The sequence below is a fragment of the Selaginella moellendorffii genome, unplaced genomic scaffold, assembly GCF_000143415.4.
Source record: "Selaginella moellendorffii unplaced genomic scaffold, v1.0 SELMOscaffold_4, whole genome shotgun sequence".
In the NCBI taxonomy this organism is placed as follows: Eukaryota; Viridiplantae; Streptophyta; class Lycopodiopsida; order Selaginellales; family Selaginellaceae; genus Selaginella; species Selaginella moellendorffii.
Window position 1 is genome coordinate 3317677 of NW_003314265.1, and position 22902 is coordinate 3340578.

The 22902-nt window shown below is 42.0% G+C and overlaps 5 protein-coding genes across 8 annotated transcripts; 3 read left to right on the plus strand and 2 right to left on the minus strand.

Moving 5' to 3' along the window:
• The first annotated feature begins 466 nt into the window (after positions 1 to 466).
• Positions 467 to 973, plus strand: LOC9654857 (7-deoxyloganetin glucosyltransferase). Its single transcript, XM_002964176.2, has one exon. The coding sequence runs from the start codon at positions 467 to 469 to the stop codon at positions 971 to 973; it is 507 nt and encodes a 168-aa protein (XP_002964222.2).
• Positions 974 to 7460: 6487 nt separating this feature from the next.
• LOC112344498 (basic proline-rich protein-like) lies at positions 7461 to 8553 on the minus strand. 2 transcript variants are annotated; one of them, XM_024669398.1, is made up of 2 exons: positions 8247 to 8553; positions 7461 to 8181 (listed from the first exon to the last, which is right to left on the minus strand). In XM_024669398.1, the coding sequence occupies exons 1-2, from the start codon at positions 8515 to 8517 to the stop codon at positions 7559 to 7561; spliced, it is 894 nt and encodes a 297-aa protein (XP_024525166.1). In that variant the 5' UTR covers positions 8518 to 8553; the 3' UTR covers positions 7461 to 7558. The 2 variants fall into 2 exon arrangements, with proteins under 2 accessions (XP_024525166.1, XP_024525165.1); XM_024669397.1 differs by having other exon boundaries at positions 7461 to 8202.
• Positions 8554 to 12729: 4176 nt separating this feature from the next.
• On the minus strand, positions 12730 to 15242 carry LOC9654082 (pentatricopeptide repeat-containing protein At3g48810). Its single transcript, XM_024669367.1, has one exon. It carries the CDS (start codon positions 15121 to 15123, stop codon positions 12781 to 12783), a length of 2343 nt encoding a protein of 780 aa, XP_024525135.1. The 5' UTR covers positions 15124 to 15242; the 3' UTR covers positions 12730 to 12780.
• Positions 15243 to 15327: 85 nt separating this feature from the next.
• LOC9654858 (CLK4-associating serine/arginine rich protein) lies at positions 15328 to 17678 on the plus strand. 3 transcript variants are annotated; one of them, XR_002991669.1, is made up of 12 exons: positions 15328 to 15563; positions 15620 to 15658; positions 15709 to 15851; positions 15962 to 16034; positions 16089 to 16347; positions 16401 to 16483; positions 16531 to 16569; positions 16623 to 16891; positions 17036 to 17158; positions 17215 to 17339; positions 17390 to 17531; positions 17602 to 17678. XR_002991669.1 is itself a non-coding variant. In XM_024668990.1 (12 exons), the coding sequence occupies exons 1-12, from the start codon at positions 15367 to 15369 to the stop codon at positions 17618 to 17620; spliced, it is 1443 nt and encodes a 480-aa protein (XP_024524758.1). In that variant the 5' UTR covers positions 15328 to 15366; the 3' UTR covers positions 17621 to 17670. The 3 variants fall into 3 exon arrangements, 2 of the variants coding, with proteins under 2 accessions (XP_024524758.1, XP_024524759.1); XM_024668990.1 differs by having other exon boundaries at positions 16623 to 16823; positions 17602 to 17670; XM_024668991.1 differs by having other exon boundaries at positions 16404 to 16483; positions 16623 to 16823; positions 17602 to 17670.
• Positions 17679 to 17712: 34 nt separating this feature from the next.
• Positions 17713 to 22259, plus strand: LOC9654083 (pentatricopeptide repeat-containing protein At1g09900). The gene is made up of 4 exons (XM_024668989.1): positions 17713 to 20307; positions 20361 to 20389; positions 20444 to 21595; positions 21647 to 22259. The coding sequence occupies exon 1, from the start codon at positions 17777 to 17779 to the stop codon at positions 20255 to 20257; it is 2481 nt and encodes an 826-aa protein (XP_024524757.1). The 5' UTR covers positions 17713 to 17776; the 3' UTR covers positions 20258 to 20307; positions 20361 to 20389; positions 20444 to 21595; positions 21647 to 22259.
• Positions 22260 to 22902: the final 643 nt, after the last annotated feature.

A 22902-nucleotide genomic window follows, 5' to 3' on the forward strand; every position in this document is an offset into this window, starting at 1 on the left:
TGCCAAAAGAATGGAATGGGACCCAAGTTTTAAGGCCTTAAACCACTAAATGAAGGGATAAAGCTAAACTTCCAAATATATAACTAAAGAATGAAGAAGTTAAAGCATGGAATAACTTTTGAGTGAATAGCCAAGAAACTAAAGAGGAAAAGAATAAGAGCATAGAGCAATTTCGAATAATTCTAGAACAATTAGCATTCCAATGCCAAAATTAATACACAAAATAAAGCCAAACAAAACTATTTCAACATATTAATATAAGGATATAAATATTCCATCAATTATATGGAGTTTAAATTTAGACCAAAGCCAAATATAGAATAAAAACAAACACACCTAATAATGAGCCAAATAATGTCTTAAATTAGTTCATCATGTCCAACTTACCCACTATCTATACATATAAAGGGATAGTGGGGAGGCTCGCCGGCCGTTGGATCCCAGGCCCGGGCCAGGGTCGGTAGCCATGGTTGCGCGAGAAATTTTTCTGATGTTTGCTCCCGGCCAATGGGAGGCGGCCAAGCCGCGTGGGGCGGGAGAAGAAGGCACAGCGACACGTGTGCCAGTGGTGTCCTGCCCCCGTGCCCATTCTTCTGAATGCCTCGACTGGCTCGACACGCAGGAGCCAGACTCAGTCCTCTATGTCGCATTCGGCAGCATAGCGAAGCTTTCGCAGGAGGAATTCGAGGAGCTCGCGCTCGGTTTGGAGGCGAGCAAGGTGCCGTTCTTGCTCACAGTCAGGCCGCCCCAGTTCGTGGACGAGGGCGACACGACAGTCCTGGTGAAGAACAGTGACTTCTACAAGAACTTCGTCGAGCGGACCAAGGGACGAGGCCTGGTGGTTTCATGGGCGCCGCAGAGAGAAGTTCTGGCGCACAGGGCAGTGGCTGGATTTGTGAGCCACTGCAGATGGAACTCGGTCCTGGAGAGCGGCTCCAGCGGCGTGCCGATCATCTGCTGGCCTCGGATATAGGCTCAACCGCAAGATCATGGCGGAGAGGTGCCGCATCGGGGTGGAAGTTTCGGACGGGAGGAGCTCCGATGCGTTTGTGAAGCGGGAGGAGATTGCTGAGGCCATTGCGAGGATCTTTAGCGACAAAGCTCGAAAGGCGAGAGCGAGGGAATTCAGGGACGCGGCGAAAAAGGCAGCGGCGTCGGGTGGTGGCTCTCGGAATAACCTGATGCTGTTCACAGACTTGCTGATGTTTGCTCCCGGCCAATGGGAGGAGGCCAAGCCGCGTGGGGCGGGAGAAGAAGGCACAGCGACACGTGTGCCAGTGGTGTCCTGCCCCCGTGCCCGTTCTTCTTAGCTCGCCCTGGATGCCCTGCCGCAATTGAGCTAACGCTTGCTTGCCGGATCAGTGGCAATCGCAGCAATTGTGCTTCTTCCTGCAAAGGTCTGTGTTCACAGTCAGCCCGGCAGCCGCTAATTTGGCCCCCAACCCCAACAATCTAGATTTTTGTGTGCTGTGAAAATTTGAAATGTCTTCATTTGGGTTTGTGGATGCTATCCAGTGGCAGAGCTGAAGCCAGAGCCAGCCTTCACAGCCAGAACCATCAGAGAGTTTGCAGTCGCTGTCCTTTTGCGAGAGAGAACAAGCCCAAGGTGAGTTCTCTAACTTGCAAACCCCACCCACCTCTCACAGTTGCTCACCACGCCCTGGAAAAGGTGTGCCAGTCCTGTGTCTAGGTTTTATTGGTTGCTAGATTAGTCTCTTTTGTTTACAGATTAAGGTGTGTACAGATTGTGCTCTCATTGTATAGTCTTCGTTTTTATTTTTTTTAAATTTTTTTTCCAGTGTAAGAAGAAGGCGAGTTCTGGCTTTTACTTAGAATCTCTGAATATTTTAAGATAAGTGCTTTGACACTAAATATGTTATTTCATCTCATTTATCATCCCTAGCAAATATGCCTCGGCTTCGCGAAGTATTAAGAGGCATACGTCACCATTTGCCTCCAACTATTGACACTAGCACATATAATCATATTCACAACAACCTTGCATATGGTAATGAAGAAACTAATCTAGACCTTGAACATGCTATTGCAAAAATTACTTCAAATCTTGACAATGCTAATACAAACATAGCATATGCTGATGAAGGTCATACAAATATAAACCTTGAAAATGCTAATGAAACTAATACAAATACATGTAATCATCACAGTTATACTATCTATAAATTAGCACATCAAAAGAATTATAATGACCATACAATACAACTGTTTAATATTGGAAATATGTCATCCGTATGTGTCTTTTGTGGTGCATTACATTTTGAAAATGAGTCAAGATCAATGTGCTGCCAGAATGGAAAGGTTTCCCTTCCCCAGCTTTCATCTTTACCTACTATATTGTGTATGCTTTTTAATGAAAATAGAAACTCCAATTTTAAAATTAACATAAGAAATTTCAACAGTGCTTTGGCTTTTGCATCAATGGGTGCTAATATTGATAGTTTAAGTGGTAAAGGCCCATATTGCTTTAGAATACATGGTCAAATTTATCACAAAATTGCTTCAGCATATCCTGCAGCTAACGTGCCACCATCATATGGACAACTTTACATGCTTGACGCTTCTGAGGCTACAAATATTAGAAAGCAAAACCCATTCAACACAAATTGTGATTCTAATTTATTATTACAATTAGATAACTTGCTAAGAACAATAAACCCGTATGCACAAGCTTTTCAAATGATGTATAATCTTGAATCACAAGAACAACATCGCTCAATTTGCAATGGAACCCCAAAACGTGGTGTTTACATGATTGTTAGAAGTGAAAGTACTAATCTACATCGTTATAATTTGCCACAGACTAATGATGTTGCTATTGTTTTCGCTATTGATGAGGGTGAGCCATCTCTTGATAGAGAAATATGCATACATCCATATAACTCACAGCCAATAAAAATCTCTATTCGTAATGAAAATTGTGATCCTATAGTTTATCCTTTACTTTTACCATTTGGTGATAAAGGTTGGCATGAAAAAATCTATTACAATGAGTCACATGTAATGCTACTCCAGTACTATGCATATCGATTATCTCAACGAGATAGCATTGGCAACTCTTTCCTTTATGATCAATTGCTACATGCTGGGAAACTCACTCAACAATTTATAGTTGATGCTTATGTAAAGGTTGAATCTAACAACCTTAATTTCTTTCGCACTCATCAAAAACACTTAAAAGTGGATTACTACACAGGTCTTATGGACTATGTTAGCAACAGAGCTACTACTAATAATGTTGAACTTGGAAAAATTGTAATTTTGCCTTCTACATTTCCTGGTAGCCCACGAGCAATGCAACAACATTATCAAGATGCTATTGCTATTGTCACACATTTTGGAAAACCTGACTTATTTATTACATTTACATGCAACCCAAAGTGGCCTGAAATTGTGCAAAATTTACAGCTGAATGAATCACCTGAGGATCGACCTGATTTTATTTCAAGAGTTTTCAACTTAAAGCTTAAAGAATTCCTACATGACATAAGTATTAAAGGAATTTTTGGGAAGTGCATCGCATATGTTTATGTTATTGAATTCCAGAAAAGAGGTTTGCCTCATTGTCATTTCTTAGCAATGTTATCAAGCGAAGATAAGATAAGAAATCGAGACTCAGTTGATGAATTTGTCACTGCACAGTTGCCACACCCATTGTTAGAACCAGAATTGCATAACATAATTATATATCATATGATACATGGTCCATGTGGTAATTTAAATCCTAGAAGCCCTTGCATGGAAAATAACAAATGCCCTAAGAATTATCCAAAAGAATTTAATGTTGAAACCATTTATTGTGTTGATGGTTATCCTGATTACTACCGTCCCAATAATGGGCGCACTTTCATAAAAAATGGTTGTACTATTGACAACAGATGGGTTGTTCTTTATAATAAATACCTTTGTAAGAAATATCAAGCACACATCAATGTAGAGATCTGCGCTTCTATTAAAAGTATTAAATATTTATTTCAATATGTATACAAAGGTTATGACTGTGCAACATTAGAATTCCTAATTGCATTTGAAGAACGAGGGACTTTAAATTGGGACGAAATCTCAAGTTTTGTCGATGCTCGATATATTTCTGCTTCTGAAGCCATGTGGCATATATTTAAGTTTCATATGCATGATAAATCACTAACTATTATACGTCTTCCAGTTCATTTACCCAATTTTCAAAACGTTTATTTCAGACCAGGTCATGAACAAGAAGCACTAGAAAGAGCCACTCAAAATGGAACAATGCTTACACAATGGTTCAATTTAAACATGCAAGATACTAATGCAAGGCAATATACATATGCTCAAATTCCATTACATTACACATATAACAAATCCTCTCATAAATGGCAATTACGCCAGCGAAAAGCTAAACTCATACCAAGAATGTATTCCATATCTCCTTTTAATAGTGAGTTATAAGCAAAGGTGCTATATCATTTGAGGATATATGTACTATCGAAGGTGTTACTTTCTCCTCTTTTAAACAAGCAGCTATGGCAATGGGACTTTTAGCAGATGATTCACAATGGCAACACTGCATGCAAGAAGCTTCTACTTTTAAAATGCCATCCCAATTAAGACAGTTATTTGTTTTTATTTGTTTGTATTGTTCACCAAAAGATCCAAATCTATTATGGGATCAATTCAAAATTGATATGTTTGAGGATTATGCTAGAAATGACATAAACTATTTTGATATTGCTTTAGTCGATATTAATTCAAAATTCCAACTACACAATAAATCTAATTGTGATTTTGGTTTACCACTCCCAACTCTTACTCCTATTATCAAACACATGCTTAATACAGAGATCCCTGACCCATCACAAGACCAAATAAATGCAAACATAAATCAATTCAGTTATGAACAACGTTATATTTTTGAACTCATTATAAATGCCATTGATACTAACCAACATCAATGTTTCTTTATTGATGGACCTGGTGGTATTGGAAAAAAATTTCTACTTAATACCATCATTACAGCATTACAATTAAAAAAAATAAAAGTAATCAGTATGGCATGGACTGGGATTGCAAACATTTTGCTAAAATATGGTCAAACGGCACATATGACTTTTAAACTTCCTGTTCCGTTAAATGAAACTTCTGTCTCTGCTTTAACAATTAATAGTGATGCTGGAAAAACCATTAAACAAGCAAATGTTCTCATATGGGATGAAATTAGTATGGTTCATACACATGCTTTCTCTGTGGTTGATAAATGTTTAAAACATCTCAAATGTAATTCTAAACCATTTGGAGGCGTTATAGTGATTACAAGTGGTGACTTTCGTCAAACCCTTCCTATTGTTCCCCATGGCCATAGAACCTCTATTATTTCAAGCTCAGTTAAAATGAATAGACTATGGTCATTCTTTACAACACTAACATTAACAAAGAACATGCATTCAAGTAATCTTTGTTTTTCTGAATGGCTTCTCAAACTTGGCAATGGTGATAGTAGTTTACAGTTGCCATGTCTCCCACCAGATATTATCAAAATACCACATGCATTATCTATCACTACATCTGTTGTAAACTTTGTTTTCCCAAATACCGATGATATTATAAATACTTATACAGCTGCATCAAAGGTTATTCTCACCCCACTCAATGACGACACATTCAGAATAAATAATGACATTGTTAAAAGACTATCAGGTGATCCATATGTTTATTTGAGCATTGACACAGTTGACTCAGATCACCTAGAAGAGTTCCCAATTGAATTCTTAAATTCAATCACCCCATCGGGACTACCACCACACAAATTAATTCTAAAATAAAATGTGATTTTGATTCTTCTTAGGAACATATCTCCACAAATTGGTTTATGCAATGGCACTCGCCTCATTCTCAAGCAAGCATCTCAAAACATTTTAGATTGTGAAATTATCACAGGACAATTCAAGGGATCACGAGTTTTTATTCCACGTATTACCCTTACACCTTCTGATGTTGAAATCCCTTTCAAGATGTCTCGAAGACAATTCCCAATTCGTCTGGGTTATTGCTTAACTATTTCTAAAGCCCAAGGCCAAACTTTCGACCGTGTTGGCATTTACCTCCCCCAACCTATTTTCACACATGGTCAACTTTATGTTGCTCTGTCAAGGTGTAGATCACCTGAACAACTTCGTGTTCAAGTGCTTGCAACCCCCCTTCAAGGCAATCTTATACCACATAATCAACACTTTTACACTGTGAATACAGTTTATGCTGAAATTCTTAAGTAGACTGACAAAAACATGGCACAATTCTATATCCAACCATGAAGTTGTGAGTTTCAAATGCACACCACAACAAAGCTGGCATTGACAAGTGTGCCTTGGGTGCTGTCCCATTTTGGTTATGGCATGTGCTATTTAGTTGCTAATGGCAGAGGTACAGTTTTCATCCTATTGCTTTTTGAGTGCAGCTCTCATTGCAATATAATGGTTTCTCGCTCATCCCAGGAACCTCTCTAGCAGGCTGAGGAGCAAGTACCAACACTTGCACCAAAGATGGACTTGGAAGTATTCTTTGGGCTTTTTGTGTTCAAAATGGAGGAATGCAACTCAATAGTTATCTAATCTAGCTTATATAATGTTCATAACACATTTGGTTATGAGAATGTCTTTCAATTGTGGAGTTGATCAAACAGCAAACATAGCTAAGCTTAGAAAACCTCTTCAAATGGCATCAAATTTGCCAACCACCCAGCATTTGCTGGGCAATTGCTAGTCCTTATATAATGTGCTTCTTAAAGTTTTAACACTAGCAAGAGAAGATCTCCATGCTTATATACTCACTTGATAGTGTTCATGATTGTGATGAGAAGTCTATTGCCATCATTTGCATAGATTGTTAGTCCTAGGAGCTTGCCATTAGCAGTGATGATATTTTTCCAATCTCCTCACCATGGAGTGGGGAGCTTAGGAATTCTTCATGCCCACCAGGTTTTTTGACCAGATGGAGAAGCACAGCAACATCATGGCTAGCACTTTTACTGAGCTATTCAATGAGCTTTCAAAGCTCTTTATAAGGTCTTGAATGGGAAGGTCTCTGATAGATGACAATGGCTTCATAGACAGTAACTCAAAGCCACAATGTGTGTATCCTAACATAGTTTAGTTGTAGAGAAATGCTTGAGAGGATACTGCTGCAACAAGGGAGTTCATAATTGCCAGATTCCACTACTGTGACACAATCACAGGAAGTTTTGGAACTTGGCCTTCATCACCAGTGTACCAACATCTACGGATGGGAAGTCCCAATGTGGTCCTCGCAGCGGGCTTGGGTGTGGCAAGGGAATCGCTATTGACTTGGAAATTCTGGATAGATCAGTTCTTGTGCTCTTGCAAGGGGGATGGTCCTGTGGAGGTTTGGGCCTGGATTACAAGTGTAGCCCCAAAAAAGTCCAGCACAAGGAAACCAACTGATGAAGCAAGTTGATCCAGAACTTTTATTAGGTTTTTTTTTTGCAAAACTTCATTAAAAATTTATTTATAAAGGTATTATGCAATTTTAGAACTTTGTGAAATTGAATTTAAATCTCACTGCTTGTTAATTTCCCCATACAAGCAGTTGGTATTGTGGGAGGGGTGCCTGGCTCCGGAGGAATTGGAACAGGATCCGGGATGGGATCTTTTGATCCTGGAGGAATCGGTGGGGTTTGGGGTGGAGGAGTAGGCATTGGAGCCCCAGGCGGTGGAATAGGAGGCGTTGAAGGTGTTGGAAAAGGTGGTGGATTCCCGGGTGGTGTAATGGGAGGAGTGTTTGGAGGGATGATGGGAGGAGCCCTGGTTGAGGCCACCGTGACTCCACTTAACACACCACTTAGCATAAACTCTGGCGGGCTTGACAGAGGCGTGATCTCTGGCTGTGCCGGGCCAGAGGGGAACTCTTGTGGGACTTGGGGAATTGGGGACTCACCTGGGATGGAATCTGGGGGGAGCTCCGTGGGTATGGAGGGAATATCCCCCGGTGGGGTGAAGTCTGGTGGAGGTACTTCAAGGGGCGGTGTGACAATGCCCGGTGCTTCTGGCGTGCCTGGGATTTCCGCCGGGGAAATGGTCGGCGAGATTTCGGGCTGGATCGACGGTGGAAATGTGGGCGTCGGGGGTGGCAGATTCGGATCCGGAATGCTGGGCTCTGGCGATGCCAAGAACACTTGTTGGACCAGAGAAAAACCTGAGAACAGAATTGGATTCGAAGAGAACAATGTTAATGCTGACCTTGAATTGAAGCTTCTAGTGGCCGCGACGCCACAGCTCTGATGAAGTGATGATCGGCCAGAGGAAGAGCGCTCGTCGCAGAGATTTGAAGCGCTAGGGCAGCGGAACCCACAAGAACGCGCAGCCTGGAATGATCTTGCTTACCGATACACGCAGCGCCGGCACTGGAATTGGCGAGGCTAGATCTTTTGTCGCAGCTGCTCGGGATGAATCGAGTTGCTGTAGGTGAAGCTTGCGAGGAGAGAAGCACTGTGTTCTTCAACGCACCCATTGGATCTTCTCCTTTTTGGACGGCCGGGCAACATATCCTTTTACGCTTTTGAAATGCACACGCCAAGTGTCTGGACACGTGGTAAGTAGATAGCTCACTTCCTTGATTACACAAAGTATTTTAAAAATTCTGTAGAAGGATGGCGCGCGAGTACGTGTCCAAAGGCGATGCACTCTCCAGGTGAAATTTCCATTCCAGCTCACCCTGCGTTTTTCCTGTAAGTATTTATAAAAATACCATTCTTTGTATAAGCTGTGTTGTGTAGACGCTTAAAGTTAAATTCTCAAACTATGCTTCCATAGTTCTACTATAAATAAGTTCACTGTTTTCCATAGTGAGTTTAAGAGTGGACCATTTGCCCCTTACTCAAATTTTTTCTTTTGTGTTTTTCTATGCTAATATCATTTGCATCTTGTCAAATAGCTGTAAGAGCAGGTTCTTGATAGGATCAACAGTCACACAACATTGATAACACTACAAGGTGAACATCTTAAGTTGAACTTCTTCTCAATTCTTCCACTTTACATTCATATACACTATAAAAAAAGTTTGCAATAAATATATGTGTTTAATACTTGGAAATGGCAATCTCCAACCTCATTTCAAGGATTGTCCTTTCACGAGCTTAAAATGATTCATCCATGAGAGTAATGTAAGCACATATAATACAGGAGCAATATACAATATTTGTTAATCTTGCTTTATTAACCAAACCAAGCTTGCCAGTCTGATTCTCAAGTAAAATTTTGAGGAACTAATATTTTAAAGTTATGCATAGTTATTTCTTCAAATATACTGTTATATTGTTATTAAAATATAATACGTTATTCCTTCAAAAATATAAATATAACTAGAAACATTTCCTAGTGGTCAAAATCATTTTTTTAAAATCTTGGTATATTAAACATTTTATAATATCTAAGTAAATTTATATTTTAGCATGATAAAATACTCTGCAATTTGCTAATAGATCTTCACTTCTCTAACAATTTAAAAATTTCTAATTATACTATGGCTATAACATTTAATTAACTTAAATTAAATAATATTCTAGATCATTGAAATATATTTAAAGTGTTAGTAATTAATTTAGAATTTCCCTTTGAAAAACTGTAAGATTGATACTCAAAGATAATAAACCTTGAGTCTAAAAAAATTTAAAACACAATATTAATGACATTAATTTATTTATATTACAATTATTTTATAAACTAAAATGACATAATTTTTGAAATAAATTTTATTCAAATAAATGATATTTCATAAATAGTTGATAAGAGATAATTTAAATTCAAGAATTTATATTAAATAAAATTTAATTTACACTTAAATTTAAATTAAATGATATAAAATGTTTTATTAATCAAATTGCTAGTATAAAATAATCTTTACTTGTAAGGAAATAATCATTATATGAATAGAAACTAAGGGGCACTATAATTTGTCCATGAAAGGCAAATTTTTTTGGCAATGCTTTGCTTTAGTGTTTGGGATTGTGTTTTTTGTTCTTATTTCTTCATTCTCTTTTAAATTTAGATTTGTATTAGCTTTTTGCAAGATCTAAAATTCTAATTATCATTGTGCTTAAATTTGCTCTTTCTTTTGATCTTTATTACATTCTCTTCTTCTACCATACTATACCATCATTGATCAAGGAGTATATCATTTGAGGTTGCTAATGTTGCTTCATTAGATCAAACTTTAGTGTTATGGGGTGTGATTATATTAGTGTTGCATTCATTTTTAGTGTCGTCTCAAATTTTATAAAATGTGATTACACAATTTGTGTTATTCTTAATGTTCCGCTATCTCCCATTGATATGAAGAGTGATCATGAGATCGATTGACAAGCTATGGATGATGTAGTTTGGTTTTTGAAGAATGTTTAAGGATTGAGTTTATATGGGAAAATAATGTTTAAGAACTCAAATTAATTTTGGATTGTGATGAGGAATTTGATTATTATGGAGATAACTTTGGAAGATGAGCTAGAGATTTTGTGGAGTAGGTATAAATCCTTCAATTTATCATCTGATTTTTTTTCTTTACCTTATACTCTTTTTTAACTTTTTTTTATTTCTTGACTTGAGCCATTTTCTCATGTTCTAAGTGTTTCTTCCTTATCTACAATATTTTTTCCTCCTAGCATGTTGATCATTTATGATTATTATGATTATTTTCTCAATCTAGTGTTAAGTTGAGTGTTTTCTATTTTTCTTATATTAATCTGGATGTTGAGTATGTGTATGAAGTTGAGAATCTTGCTTTTGTTTCATTAGCAAAGTCTTTAATTAATTCTAGTATTAAGTATTCCCATGTTTTAAAAGTTGAATCACTTTGGTTAGAATTTTGGGTTATATCCTCACTTATTAATGTTGTTAAGAGACTTTAATTTATTGTTATTATTGAGGAGTTTATGTATTTCCTTGAGAGTGTGGATGTTGTTATTGATTTTTTTATCTCAAACGTTGAGTTGTGTGTTAAAGAGGTTGAATAGTGTGAATCTTTTGCTTATATTGTGGTGGCCAAAATATTTTATGATAAAAAGTCCTCTATTTTCCAAACTTTGAGCACATGTCCTTCTTTTATATTATTAGTTATTGTAAATTCCTTTTTCCATGCACTTTTTCTTCTTCCACAATTGTTTTTCCTCAATTTTTCACATTTTATCCTTCTTGCTACTTTAAACTTTTTTTTTTTCGGAGGATAGGTTAGGGGATGGACAAGAGTTTAACCCCGACAATGGAGTGAGGATGAGTGAATACAGTAGTGAAGCAAAGATAAATGATATAGATTATGGAGTGAGAACAAGTATAGTGAGTTTTAATGAAATATTCAACCTCAATGTAATAAAGCTAAACATAGATGGTAGAATAAAAAAAAACCCAATAAGTCCAAATAAAGTTAGTGCTTTAAAACTTTTTTTCCTTTGAGAAGGGGATAAAAAGGACGTGGAGAATAAATTTGATCTCCTATATGTAATGTTAGATAAAGTTGAAAAGGCAAATTCTACTTATGGTTATGAATCCAAGTTAATAGTGGTCTCAAAGGATTATCAACAAGAAGACTTAAACAAGGATGTATTATTTGTATTTCATAGATTAAAGTGTTTCTCAAAATCCTTTGCTTTGATTTAAAGTTATGACTTCAAAATTAATTTAAGCATTTGGCAATTGCATATGAAGTTACAATTAGTTCATCAGGATTTTGTAGTTAATTAATGCTTATACCATAACTTTGGGTTTTATTTCAATCATGGTTATAAGCAATTGTTGGTGGTTTTGTGAGAGCTTCAAATTCTTATAATAATTTATAATCACTCAACAAAAACTCTAGATATTCCACATAACTTATTGCCATCACATTTTTCATTTTACAGAGGGGAGGATGGTGTAAGGTTTGTAAATATATGTATATATATATATACCACTGAATCTAGTTCATCTATTTTTGTATATAAATAGGGTTTTAAAACTCAATTAATAAACTTATTCCTATATCTCAAGCACTTATATATTCAAATTTAATAGTAATATTTTTTAAAAAAATAGTAAGTTTTGGTTTTCTTAAGCAGTAGTGAATATATCTAGAGTATACATGGATATTCTGGGATATTTTAAATAGTTGTTATTCATTTAGATTAATTTATATATTTAGTTTATATTTATACCTAATATATTTTTGTAACCAGTATATTTTTTTGGTTTGCTTAAGCAAACCTGTGGGATGGTAATGGATATACCTAGAATATTCTTGGATATTCTAGGATATTCTACCATTTAATGGTTGTTATTCAATTAGACTAATCTTGTATTTATAATTTACAAACATATTTATAATTTATAAACTTGTTTAAACACTTTCTAGTATATCATTTTTTATTCTATCATCAAATGGTTGATATGTAATAAGATTAATCTTGTGTTTATAAATTATAAACATGTTTATAATTATAAACTTTTATTTAATCAATTGGATTAATAAGTATAAATAAAACTATTATTAAGCAAACCAAGTGTTATTACATGCAGCATGTAACAAATTATTTATTCTACCATCTAATAAAAAGATTAATTTTAAACTTCCAATTGATCAATAAATTTATTTAAGAATAAACACTATTACATTGAGTGCATGGAATATGGAAATGAAGTGGAAAAAAATAAAGAAATGTGCATTGGAATAGCCCAAAAACCAATGTATATGCATAAATGAGTAGTTATAAAATCCCATAACGCTAATATTAATAGCACGTTTTTATGTTTAAGACACAATAAAGCTAAGTTGCCTCTGTTGGTTAACATTCAAAATTTTATGAAGCTCCGAGACTAGAGACTTTCCAGGATTTACAAGAGAAAATGTCTTTGCCTCGTGCTCCAAAAACTTCCTCGCATCTTGCAGGCTTCCATTCACATAGAGCCCAAGCATGAGCTCTTTATAAGTAGTTAGTTTTGGTGTGTGATTCGCCACCTTCATGTACTCAAACAGGAGCATTGCAGCCTCCATCCTCTTGCTCGCACACAGAGCTCCAATGACTTGCGTATACGTGAGATCATCTGGCTCAATCCCGTGCTCCAGCATGGCTCGCAATAGATTACAAGCCTCTTCAACTCGAGCAGCCGAGCAAAACGCCCCCACTAGAGCATTGCAAGCGATCACGTCTGGAAAGGAGCTGCCACTCGTCGCCATCATCTCGAGCAGCTTACAAGCTTCGTCTACCATTCCAACGTTGCACAATGCACGGAGGAAACTTGTGTAAGTCACTACATCCGCCCCTATACCTTGTTCTTCCATAGCTTTCGCCATTTGGAGCGCCTCTTCAATCCTGTTCTCTTGACAGAAGGCATCGATGACGTTGTTGTAAATCACCAATGTCGGCTTGCAAACTTCCCCACCTAAAGCTTGGCCGGAATGCTTCCGTCCATGGCTCATATCTTCGAGTAGGAGCACAGCCTCTTCAATCTTCCCAGCCTTGCACAGGCAATTCATCAGCCTACTGTAGAGATAAATGCTTCCCGGACAGTTTCTCTGTCTTGCTAGCTCGAAAACCACGAGCGCGATATCCCAGAGCTCTAAGTTGCATAGCGGATCGATGATACTTGAGTAAGTTATCTCATCTGGCTCCAAACCAGCGTCAAGTGAGGCCTTGAGGATGATAATTGCTTCGTCGAACTTGAGAGCTTTGCAAAACCCGTTGATCAAGCACCCGAAAGTGACAACGTCCGGAGAGCTTTCAGAGTCTTTCATCCGACTGTAGATCACCAACGCCTTGTCCAGCTCACCTCTTCTGCAAAAGCCGTCGATCATTCGGGTGTAAGTGACAGTATCCGGCATGCAGCAGTCGCTCTGCTCCATTGCCTCTAAAACTGCGGTGGCGTGGTCGATTCTTCCAAAACTTGTAATGGCGTCCACGACGCAGTGGTATGTATGTATATCCTCTGGAGCTCCATTCTCTCGCATGAGCACGAACACCTTTAGCACCTCTTCCATCTCCGAGGCTCTACAAAACCCCTGGAGAAAGCTGTTGTACTCGAAGGTGCTGGGACGGAGATTCATCGCTTGGAAGAGCTCGAAGTAATCACTGACAGAGAATCCTCGGGCTGCCTCTGGAAACGAAATCTCTGGCGAGTAACAGATGCTCAAGCCTCTTTGAGCCAGTTCGCGAACAACCTGAGAAGCTCTAGAGAACTGGCCCGTCCTGACGACCCCGCAAACTATCGAGCAGCAAAGAAAGTTACCATCGGCAAAAACAGCCCCCATCCTGTCGAAGAGCTTCACTGCAATGTCTTCCTTCCCAGCCTTGCAAAGACTCTCGGCCAGCTTCACAAAAGTCTTGGCACTCACTCGCACGCCCGCATTGACCAGCCTGCCTAAAAACCAAGCTCCTTTGTCCACTGCAAATCCTTTGCAGTAAATCCTGACGAGCAAATCTGCCGTGGAGTCCTCTGGAACAAAGTTCTCTTGCTCAATCAGTTCCTCCACCATTTCAAACACCTCTTGAAACCTGTGCATCCTATCCAAAGCCTTGAACACGGAGTTATAGATCCGAGCTGGAAGTGTGAGTTCTCTCTTCCTGAGCTCACTGAGAATCCCCTGAGCTCTATCCACCATCCCGGACTTTGCATAGCTCACCACTAGATCGGCCGCGGCTTCCAGATCTACGCTACATCCTCTATCCACCATCTCGCTTAAAACCGAGTCCAAATCCTCCATCCGACCGGCCGATGCCAAAACCGAGATGATCTGGTTGTAAGTTCTCGAGTCATGCTCATAGCGCTGTTGCCTTCCAGCCCACTTGAAAAAGAAGAATGCCGTGTCGGCATCTCGTCTCAAGATCTTGACGAGCTCGAAAACAAAGCACGGAGTCAATCTGTGAAAAAAAACCTTGGCCAAAGTATCATCTCCCTCTCCACTAGCCCTCAATTTCTTGAGCTGCGCAGCAGCGTCTGGAAGAAGAATCTGTGCTGGCGACTCGGCAAAGCTCTGCAACGACAGATCCTCCCGGCGATCTGTCTGATAGAACGCGAGCACTGACCTTTGAGCAAGGAGCGCCGCCGTCGTCTGGAGCAAAATCTTCACTGGCGGCGCGATAAGAATTCGGAACATAGATCTCGCTTGCTGCTCCAATGTGGGCAAATCTGGCTGCTCCACAGCTCTCCGGATCCATAGGCATGACGGTCGCTCCTCCAAAATCCCTCGCGGACCCCTTCCTAGATTTTTGGAAACCTCGCTAGAATCATAGCTGCCCTAAACATGCACTAGCAATGCTGCCAAGTGGTCAGATCACAGCCGTCCGTTTTTCTCCCCAGTGCTAGGGTTTGTGAGTCTTCCTCTCTTGATCGAGCCAGGATGTGGCACGAAGCTCGGCGATCCGAGAAGAAAGTCCATGATATCATGGACGCTGCCCGCAAGCGCGCGGAGCGGCGGGCGGTGTTCTTCGCAAAGCGCCGGGGCGATCCGCAGCAACAGCTCAAGATCACGGGAACGCGATGCCGGATGTACGTCGATCAGGCGATGTACCAGGCGACGCAGGATCAGCACGGCCTGTGAGATCTTTTTCTCTCATTTTTGGTCTGGATTGATGGAAATTTCTCGTGGACAGGATCCCGTGGATCGGCAAGAAGGATAATCTGATTGATAGGTGAGATTATAGCTCAGATCTTTGTGTGATTCTCATGGCGGGATGTGTAGATTTGATGGGAGGGCACTCCTGGATTTCATCCGGGAGAGCGATAAGTCGAGGCGGCACGAGAAGACCGAAGAGGAGGAAGAGCTCGAGGAGCTGGTTAACTTTGAGCGGTATCGGGACCTTATCAAGCGTCGTCGTCGAGGATGTCGGTATTTCTGTCCTTACTCGAATTGCTTCTTCTGCGTAACGACTGTTAGAGCTTCCAAAAAACTTCGATGATCAAGCGCTCATGCACTCTGGGGGTGTGTATTCCAGTCAGTGATGAGCAAGGGCTGCTGGATGTTGATCACGAAGACGAAACGAAGACTGGCTCCTCTACATTGGACAGGTTTGTAAATTTTGTTCCTGTTCTTTTTCTTTCATTGTCTCTCTTTTTTTCCAGGGAGCGTGCTGGACAGGGTGTTTACGCACAAGTTGGATACTCATACGATGGAGGAGCCCGTGCTAGTGACGATGAAGATGCTGTCGAAGATGAAGAGGGCGATTTGGAAAGCAGCAGCGGTGATAGTGAGGACGAAGAAACTGACTGCATCGGTAGAGACCACGGTGTGCAGCGGTTCGGCTGGCTTACACACATGGATAAGAAAGTTAAAGCGGCAGAACGTCGGCAGAAAGAAGCTGCAAAGGGTGACACGGCTATGGTAAGAGTATTTTACTATTGCGAAGTTCTTAAAGGAATTGCTTGTTTTTGAAGAAGCTTAGCAGGAAAGAGAGGCGGAAAGCTTCACAGTACGAAAGAGATGCTGCACGTCGGTTTATCTCTAGCGATCCTTATAGGTGATTATCTGAAACTTGGTTCAAGTTTTCACGCTTTCCTTTTGCAGAGAGAGCGACTCGTACTCTTACAGAAAGCGCTCGAGAAGGTGAGCCATTCTGGTGACTCACTTTACTCGCTTCTGACATTTATTTGTTACAGATCGAGGTCTCGGTCTCGTTCTCCTCGGTCAAGGCGGCATGGATACTCCGATAGAGCCCGCAAGTCCGACTCTTCGCGCGTGGGGAAGATTGAGTACATAACGGAGTTTGGAGGTGACAACGAAGCGGATGACAAGGGACGTAGCAGAGGATACTCTCCACCGCCATCGCCTCCTCCATGCCAAGTTGACACTAGTAGTCGGTCGGAGCACTGGCCCTGTGTCCTTGCAATGCTGCAGTTCTATCCTGGCCCCCAAGGCAGCTCTTGGGGTAGAGGGCTTACCACTTTCGAGTTTTACTTTCTCTTTCCTCCTTGCATTTTCTGCTTGCGATTGATTGTATGAAAGCTGGTAGTTTTGCATTAGAGACGGACGTTCTCTATTCTTTACTAACATTACTTTTTCCTGCTAATAGGCCTGCTCCCGGTCGAATACTGGAAGCCTTGCACGGTGATCCAGCGACATCAGTCGGGGGTTCTCTGATTGCAGACGCGGAGAAGGGCTACAGAAAAGACCACAAAGTGACGCCTTTGAGCAGGTAAGGTGTGTGTTTGTTCCTTCTAAAGCTTTTCTTTCTCGGTGGTTCTCTTCCAGTACATCATCTGCTATTGCAAAGCTCAGTAAACCTCCAGCTGCTCCAAAGGCTCAGCAAGCAGAGAAGAAGGAAACTCCACAAGAGCGGCTAAAGAGAATAATGAGCAAGCAACTCAACAAACAAAGTAAGCTTTTCTATTCTTCCGTCCATACAATTGTGAACCGTTTTCCGCAGTTAAGAAAGACACTGTCTCGGAGATGCTAAAGAAGCGAGAGCAAGAGAGGCAAAGACAGGAAAAACTCGCAGAGACGCGAAGATTTAGAAGCCGAAGCCGCAGTAGCAGCCGGAGTCGCAGTAGGAGTCGATCACCATCAAGGCAAGTCCACAAACAAAAAATTCTTTTCCTCCATCTCTCCTGTGCTAAAGTTTTAGTTGCTGTGCTCCAGATACTACGATCGCAGATAGTTTGTATAACAAACGAGACGTTAATAAAGTAAAGACACGACATTTCGTTAGTTTGGTATTTCTCGCATTAGGGTTTAGGGCGCTTGGTGTTCTTTGTTCCGCTCCCGGCAAGAGCACCTATGTTCCCTGAGGGAGGAGGCTGCCAGCGAGCCATTGATGGCTCTCCACATCGCAAGGACTGCCGCGGCTAGATCCATGGACGACATTGCGGTGTTCAAGAATTTCATGCATTTCCTGATCGAGATTGTGGAGCCGCTGGTCGCGTCGCCGATGCACGTCTTCTTCCTCCAGTGGCGGAGCATCGCCGGCTCGGCGCAATCGCAATCCCTCTCGGCGGAGCTGGCGGAGGCGCCAGATTTCAAGCAGCGGATGTTCCACCAGGCCTCGTTCTCATTCAAGAACAGGGATTCTCACGCCAGGTACGCCAATGCGGCCGCGCAGATCTCCCAGCTCCGGCAATGCGCCAAATCCGAGGATCAAGACGCGCTGGCGCGCGTCATCGGCGATCGTCTCACCCCGGATTTCGTCCTTGAGATGGTTAAGGGGCTCAGGAACGATCCAGGCACGGCATTGTTCTTTTATCGCTGGGCAGGGAAGCAAAATCGATCCTCCTACAAGCATGACTCGAGGATCTATAACCAGGTGGTGAGAAATCTGGCGGCTGCCAAGCGTCTAAGTGACATCGACTCGGTTCTTGGCGAGATGATGGATCAAGGGTGCAGCTTAGAGCCGGAGGCAGCGCTGGATTTGGTGGTGTGCTATGCCAATGGCGCCATGGTGGATAGAGCACAGGCGATTTTCAACGAGTTGCGGCATCAAGGCCAGGAGTTCCCAGCTCACATCTACAATGTCATCTTTGGAGCACTGGCAAAGCTCCAAAGGTTCCAGGACGTCTTTCGAATGGTGGAGGATTTGATGGCCAAGAACTTCACTTTCAGTGACTCCACCGCCGACGCGCTCGTCCGGATTTTTTGCAAGGCACTCGCAGTGGACAAGGCCGTGAGGTTTCTCAAGTGGATGAGCAGCAAGGGCTTGCAAGTAAACGCGATGGCTTTGAGCATGGTGGTGGATAGCCTTTGCAAAGCTGGGAAGGAAGACACTGCAATAGGCTTGCTGGAAGACACGGCAGCCTCTTCCTCGGTAACTCTAGCTGATAGGAATTTTCTTTGCTGTTCTCTCATCTGCGGAGTGTTCAGGACAGGTGCTTTGGCCAAGGCTTCGTTTGTCATCCGCAAGCTGCTCCAGCGTGGCCTTGTGTGGAAGCTGTCAGTGTTTGATCATCCAGAAGGGGGCTCGCCGTTCTCGTTTGAGAAGATCATAGCCTTGTTCGGGACGATGAAGGTGGCGATGAGCACGTTCGAATACAACTGCTTGATCGAAGGGCTGTGCAAAGGTGACAGGATTGACGAAGCTCTGAGGCTCTACGAGCTTATGCGAGGAAACAACGTCCCTGCTGATATCTTCACTTACAACAACATGATCGAATGCATCTCCAAGCTTGGCATGGTGGAGCAGGCTGAAAAGGTTTTGAAGACAATGGAGGAGAGCGATTGCAAACCGGACAAGTTTATATACACGCGGGTCATCAACGGGTTTTGCAAGCTGGGGAACTTCAAGAACGCCGTGGTACTCCTTGGCCGTATGAAGGAAGCAGGATACGCTCCTGATGCCGTCGTCTTCGATTGCATCATCGGCGGGCTGTGCAAGACGTCCAAGTTCGACGAGGCATTGGTAGTTCTCAAGGTTTCGATCGAAGCAGGTTGCGAGCCAGACGAAGTCACGTACTTCAGTATAGTTGATCCACTTTGCAACATGGAGGACTGGGAATCAGCTCTGAGAGTCTTAGAACTCGCTCAGGAGAGGAAATGCCCCGCCACCAATTTGCTATACAGCAGGCTTATGAAGTGCCTGTGCAAGACTGGGAAAGTTGAGGCAGCGTGTCAGCTTCTGGAGGATTTGACCAACGGGAGTAGGGAGTCAGAGCAACTTCTAGGGGGGGATGGTTGCAAACCGGACGTGGTTATGTACAGCATCGTCATAGATGCATTGTGCGCCATGGGAATGACCGACGAAGGCTTTGTAGTAGTGAAAGCCATGGAGGAGCGTGGCGTCAAGCCAGACGCAGTCGTGTACACGATCTTTCTCTACGCTTTTTGCCGCTCAGCAAGGCTAGACGATGCTTGCAGGCTGCTGGAAATGATGGTGGAAGCTGGCTGCTATCCGGACGTTATTTCCTACAACACTCTGCTCTTTGCACTGTGTTCTGCTGGTCAAGAGGAGGAGGCTTGCCGGCTCTTTCAAGTCATGGTCGAGACTGGCATTGAGCCCAACGTCTTCACATACACTCAACTCATACGGGCTTTGTGCAGCACAAAGAAGCTAGAGGGTGCCAGGCACTTATTCAATTTTATGAAGCTCTCAAAGTGCGTTCCGGATATGGAGACTTACAAGGCGCTGATCTTGGGGCACTACCAGAATGAAGGCGTACGAGAAGCGAGACAGTTGCTGGAACAGGAATCGGATGCGTTTTCTAGGAGGAACCCTGGAAAATCACTCTTGTCCGAGCTACACGAAGCTGGAAACTTTTATGAGCGTAAGCAGCTCACCGCCATTATTGATCAAGGCCGGTTGGCGTAGAATATGAAGATGCAACTGGTCATATTTCGTTTCAATGGCATCGAGCTCTGGTGAGATTTGAAAAGCTTATTAAGTTTTAGAGTTTGACTCGGTTTTTATGCAGATACAAAAGACTTTTATCGTCGCGAGTATGTAAGTTGGAGCTTTCATTGGTATCAGTAGCTGACATTGTTTTTCTTTGTGCAGGTAACCCAATTTTGTCGACCTGAGGAGCACAAAGTGCTCAGCTAACTATTCTTTTTTCAAAAATCGTTAGTGTTTACAGTCTCCAACCGGACAACAAGACATCCGGACCGGAGGTTTTTGTTGGATTGAGCTCGAGAGCTCGTGATGCTGCTCCGGTACCCGCTCAACATGTCCTAGCTTTTGCAACCAGCTAACAGACCCAGCCATGTTAAGTTTTCGGGCTCCAAGGGTATGCTGCCAATCAGTTCCTCTGCTTCCTCCAGCTTTCCAGACCGGGCAAACAGATCGACCCAGTCTCTTTAACTTCGTAGTTTGCTTCATCGAAAGTATCCACAACCAACATCGACAAGGCCCGAAGCCTAGAGAACGCTGGGGAAGGTGACGTTCTCAGGATGAACACCTTGGACCACCATGAGCCTGAAGAAGCTCAGTGTCTGGTGGCCGGGCCCGTTCTCAGCATGAGCTTGCAGCATCGCAGAGCCTGGGATGACACCGACGGTTGGAAACCTTTCAAAGATGGTCTTGACTCGATCCACGCAGCCACACTTGGAGTAGAGACTTATGAGAACATTCTGAAGCTGAAGGTGGTGGTCCAAGCTGGAACAAGAAATCTCGTCATGAAGAAGTTTACCGAGTGTAATGTCGGGGACGGAGGCACGGTACGTGATCGGGCTAGCGAAGCTGTGAAGAGCAAGTCGGCCGTAACCATTGTGAGCGTAAGCCGAGATCACCGCAGTCTATTTCGTCTACGCACCTTCACTTGGGAGTAACATGGTGATGAGAGAACTGGCTATGGCGGCCCCGGTATCCAAACCAGCGTCAGTAATGCTCGAGTGGGTGACTTTGCCTTCGGCTCTGGTCTGCACTACTCCACAAGGATCGAGAACCGTAGTGTAGGCGACGATGTCCAGCTGGATGCCTTCGAGCAGCATCCGGTGGAAGAGTTGAAGAGGGCTGGAGCTGAGGTTGTTTTGAGCGAAGGCCGAGATCATCGAAGTCCACAGAACGACTTCATAGACTTCTTCAGAGTTGCCGCTGTGATCCGATCAACTTTCCTTTGGCAAGAGCTCTTTGGCTGCCACAGGCTTCCACAATGGCTGCGAGCGATATCTCGTCAACCCGTGTGCCTTCCAAGTCGAATCGCCAACACAGGTCTGTCTTACTGGCCAGCTTTCGACACAAGCTCTAACCATCGTTGTCCAGGAAGCAGCGTGTGGACACGGCATGGTGTCAAAAGCGCATCTGGCTGCCCGTTATGATGTTTGTTGGGATGCCAGATGCGGAAGGCAGTGCCGAGCATCTGAGACACTCCCTCACATCCCATACATTCGATTACCACCCAAGCTAATGCTGAGAGCTCCCACCGCCGTGCTCCGCCCGAGGAAGGGCCCTGGAAGAGATCAGGCAGCGCTGCTCCCCAAACGATTGCAGCGTACCCGGTTGATCGGTCCTCCAGAAGGGACTGTTCCAGCCGCTCCTCACGGCGTTGCAGGCTCGCTCGTCGTAGTTTGGATCATGGCATGGCGATGCTGAAGGGGCCACGCTAATCATTCTCCCTCCCACGGACCGATTGAAGGATGCCCGGGTCTGTGCGTCTGGCCAGCACAGCTCGCCCGCTATACACTTGGAGTGGACATGGCCTGGAGCGAATAGAAGATTGCTAATTTTCAATACCTTGGCTGAGTGCTGATGGAGTACGAGAGAAGTAGTGGTGCTGTTCTTGAGAGGCAAGAAATCTTCGTACATTGTTCTAGCTTGTTTGTCAGCATCATGCGTGCCTTCCAGCAGAAAATTGAGGCAGAAGATTTAGAACCAATTTCATGTTATTCAATATGTAAAATTTGGAAAATAAGTATTGACTCTGAAGAAATTACAGATCTCCTAAAACAAACAATCCAAAGAAAAATATTAGCATTGGTTAATTTTTTATATGCTAAAATACAATTTAACTTTGTATATTAATATTGTGAAATGGCAAAGTACCATCGAAATGTCTTTAGTACTTGTCCTTTTAGCAATTATTTGTAAAATTGAAAATACATCACTTGAATTTGGATATGAAGGAAGCACAAATCAACTTGATATGCAAAAAATTCTAAATGCTATCAATTCTATGATTGCAAATATAAATTGAAAAGAAAAATATCTAGAAACTTGGTTAAATGCAATTACAATACCTTTATCTATAGGAGAAGTCCTTATAAAGCTATCATGGTTTAAAGGAAAATTTCCAAATTGTGCATCAAGTGGAAATATAAATAAATTAATTAGTGGGCATACAACCTATAGTGGTTTCAAAATTTTATTAATATGTAACATCTTTAAAATGATAAATAATGCTGTTAATTATGCAATAATAACCAGTAAAACATATCAAATTTATTATAGCCAAGATAGTTCATATATTCAAGCCTTACAGTTCCTTGAGGATTGTAATATATTTAAAAGTACGTTATATA

Bases quoted from the DNA above. Each gene is read 5' to 3' on its own strand.
- LOC9654858 (XM_024668990.1), top strand. From the start codon at position 15,367: ATGTGGCACGAAGCTCGGCGATCCGAGAAGAAAGTCCATGATATCATG. The intron at 16,484-16,530 runs GTGATTATCTGA...TTCCTTTTGCAG, and splicing joins ATCTCTAGCGATCCTTATAG to AGAGAGCGACTCGTACTCTT. The intron at 17,159-17,214 runs GTAAGGTGTGTG...GTTCTCTTCCAG, and splicing joins AAAGTGACGCCTTTGAGCAG to TACATCATCTGCTATTGCAA.
- LOC9654082 (XM_024669367.1), bottom strand. From the start codon at position 15,123: ATGTTCCGAATTCTTATCGCGCCGCCAGTGAAGATTTTGCTCCAGACG.
- LOC9654083 (XM_024668989.1), top strand. From the start codon at position 17,777: ATGGCTCTCCACATCGCAAGGACTGCCGCGGCTAGATCCATGGACGAC.
- LOC9654857 (XM_002964176.2), top strand. From the start codon at position 467: ATGGTTGCGCGAGAAATTTTTCTGATGTTTGCTCCCGGCCAATGGGAG.
- LOC112344498 (XM_024669397.1), bottom strand. From the start codon at position 8,517: ATGGGTGCGTTGAAGAACACAGTGCTTCTCTCCTCGCAAGCTTCACCT. The intron at 8,203-8,246 runs GTCAGCATTAAC...TTCTGTTCTCAG, and splicing joins ACTAGAAGCTTCAATTCAAG to GTTTTTCTCTGGTCCAACAA.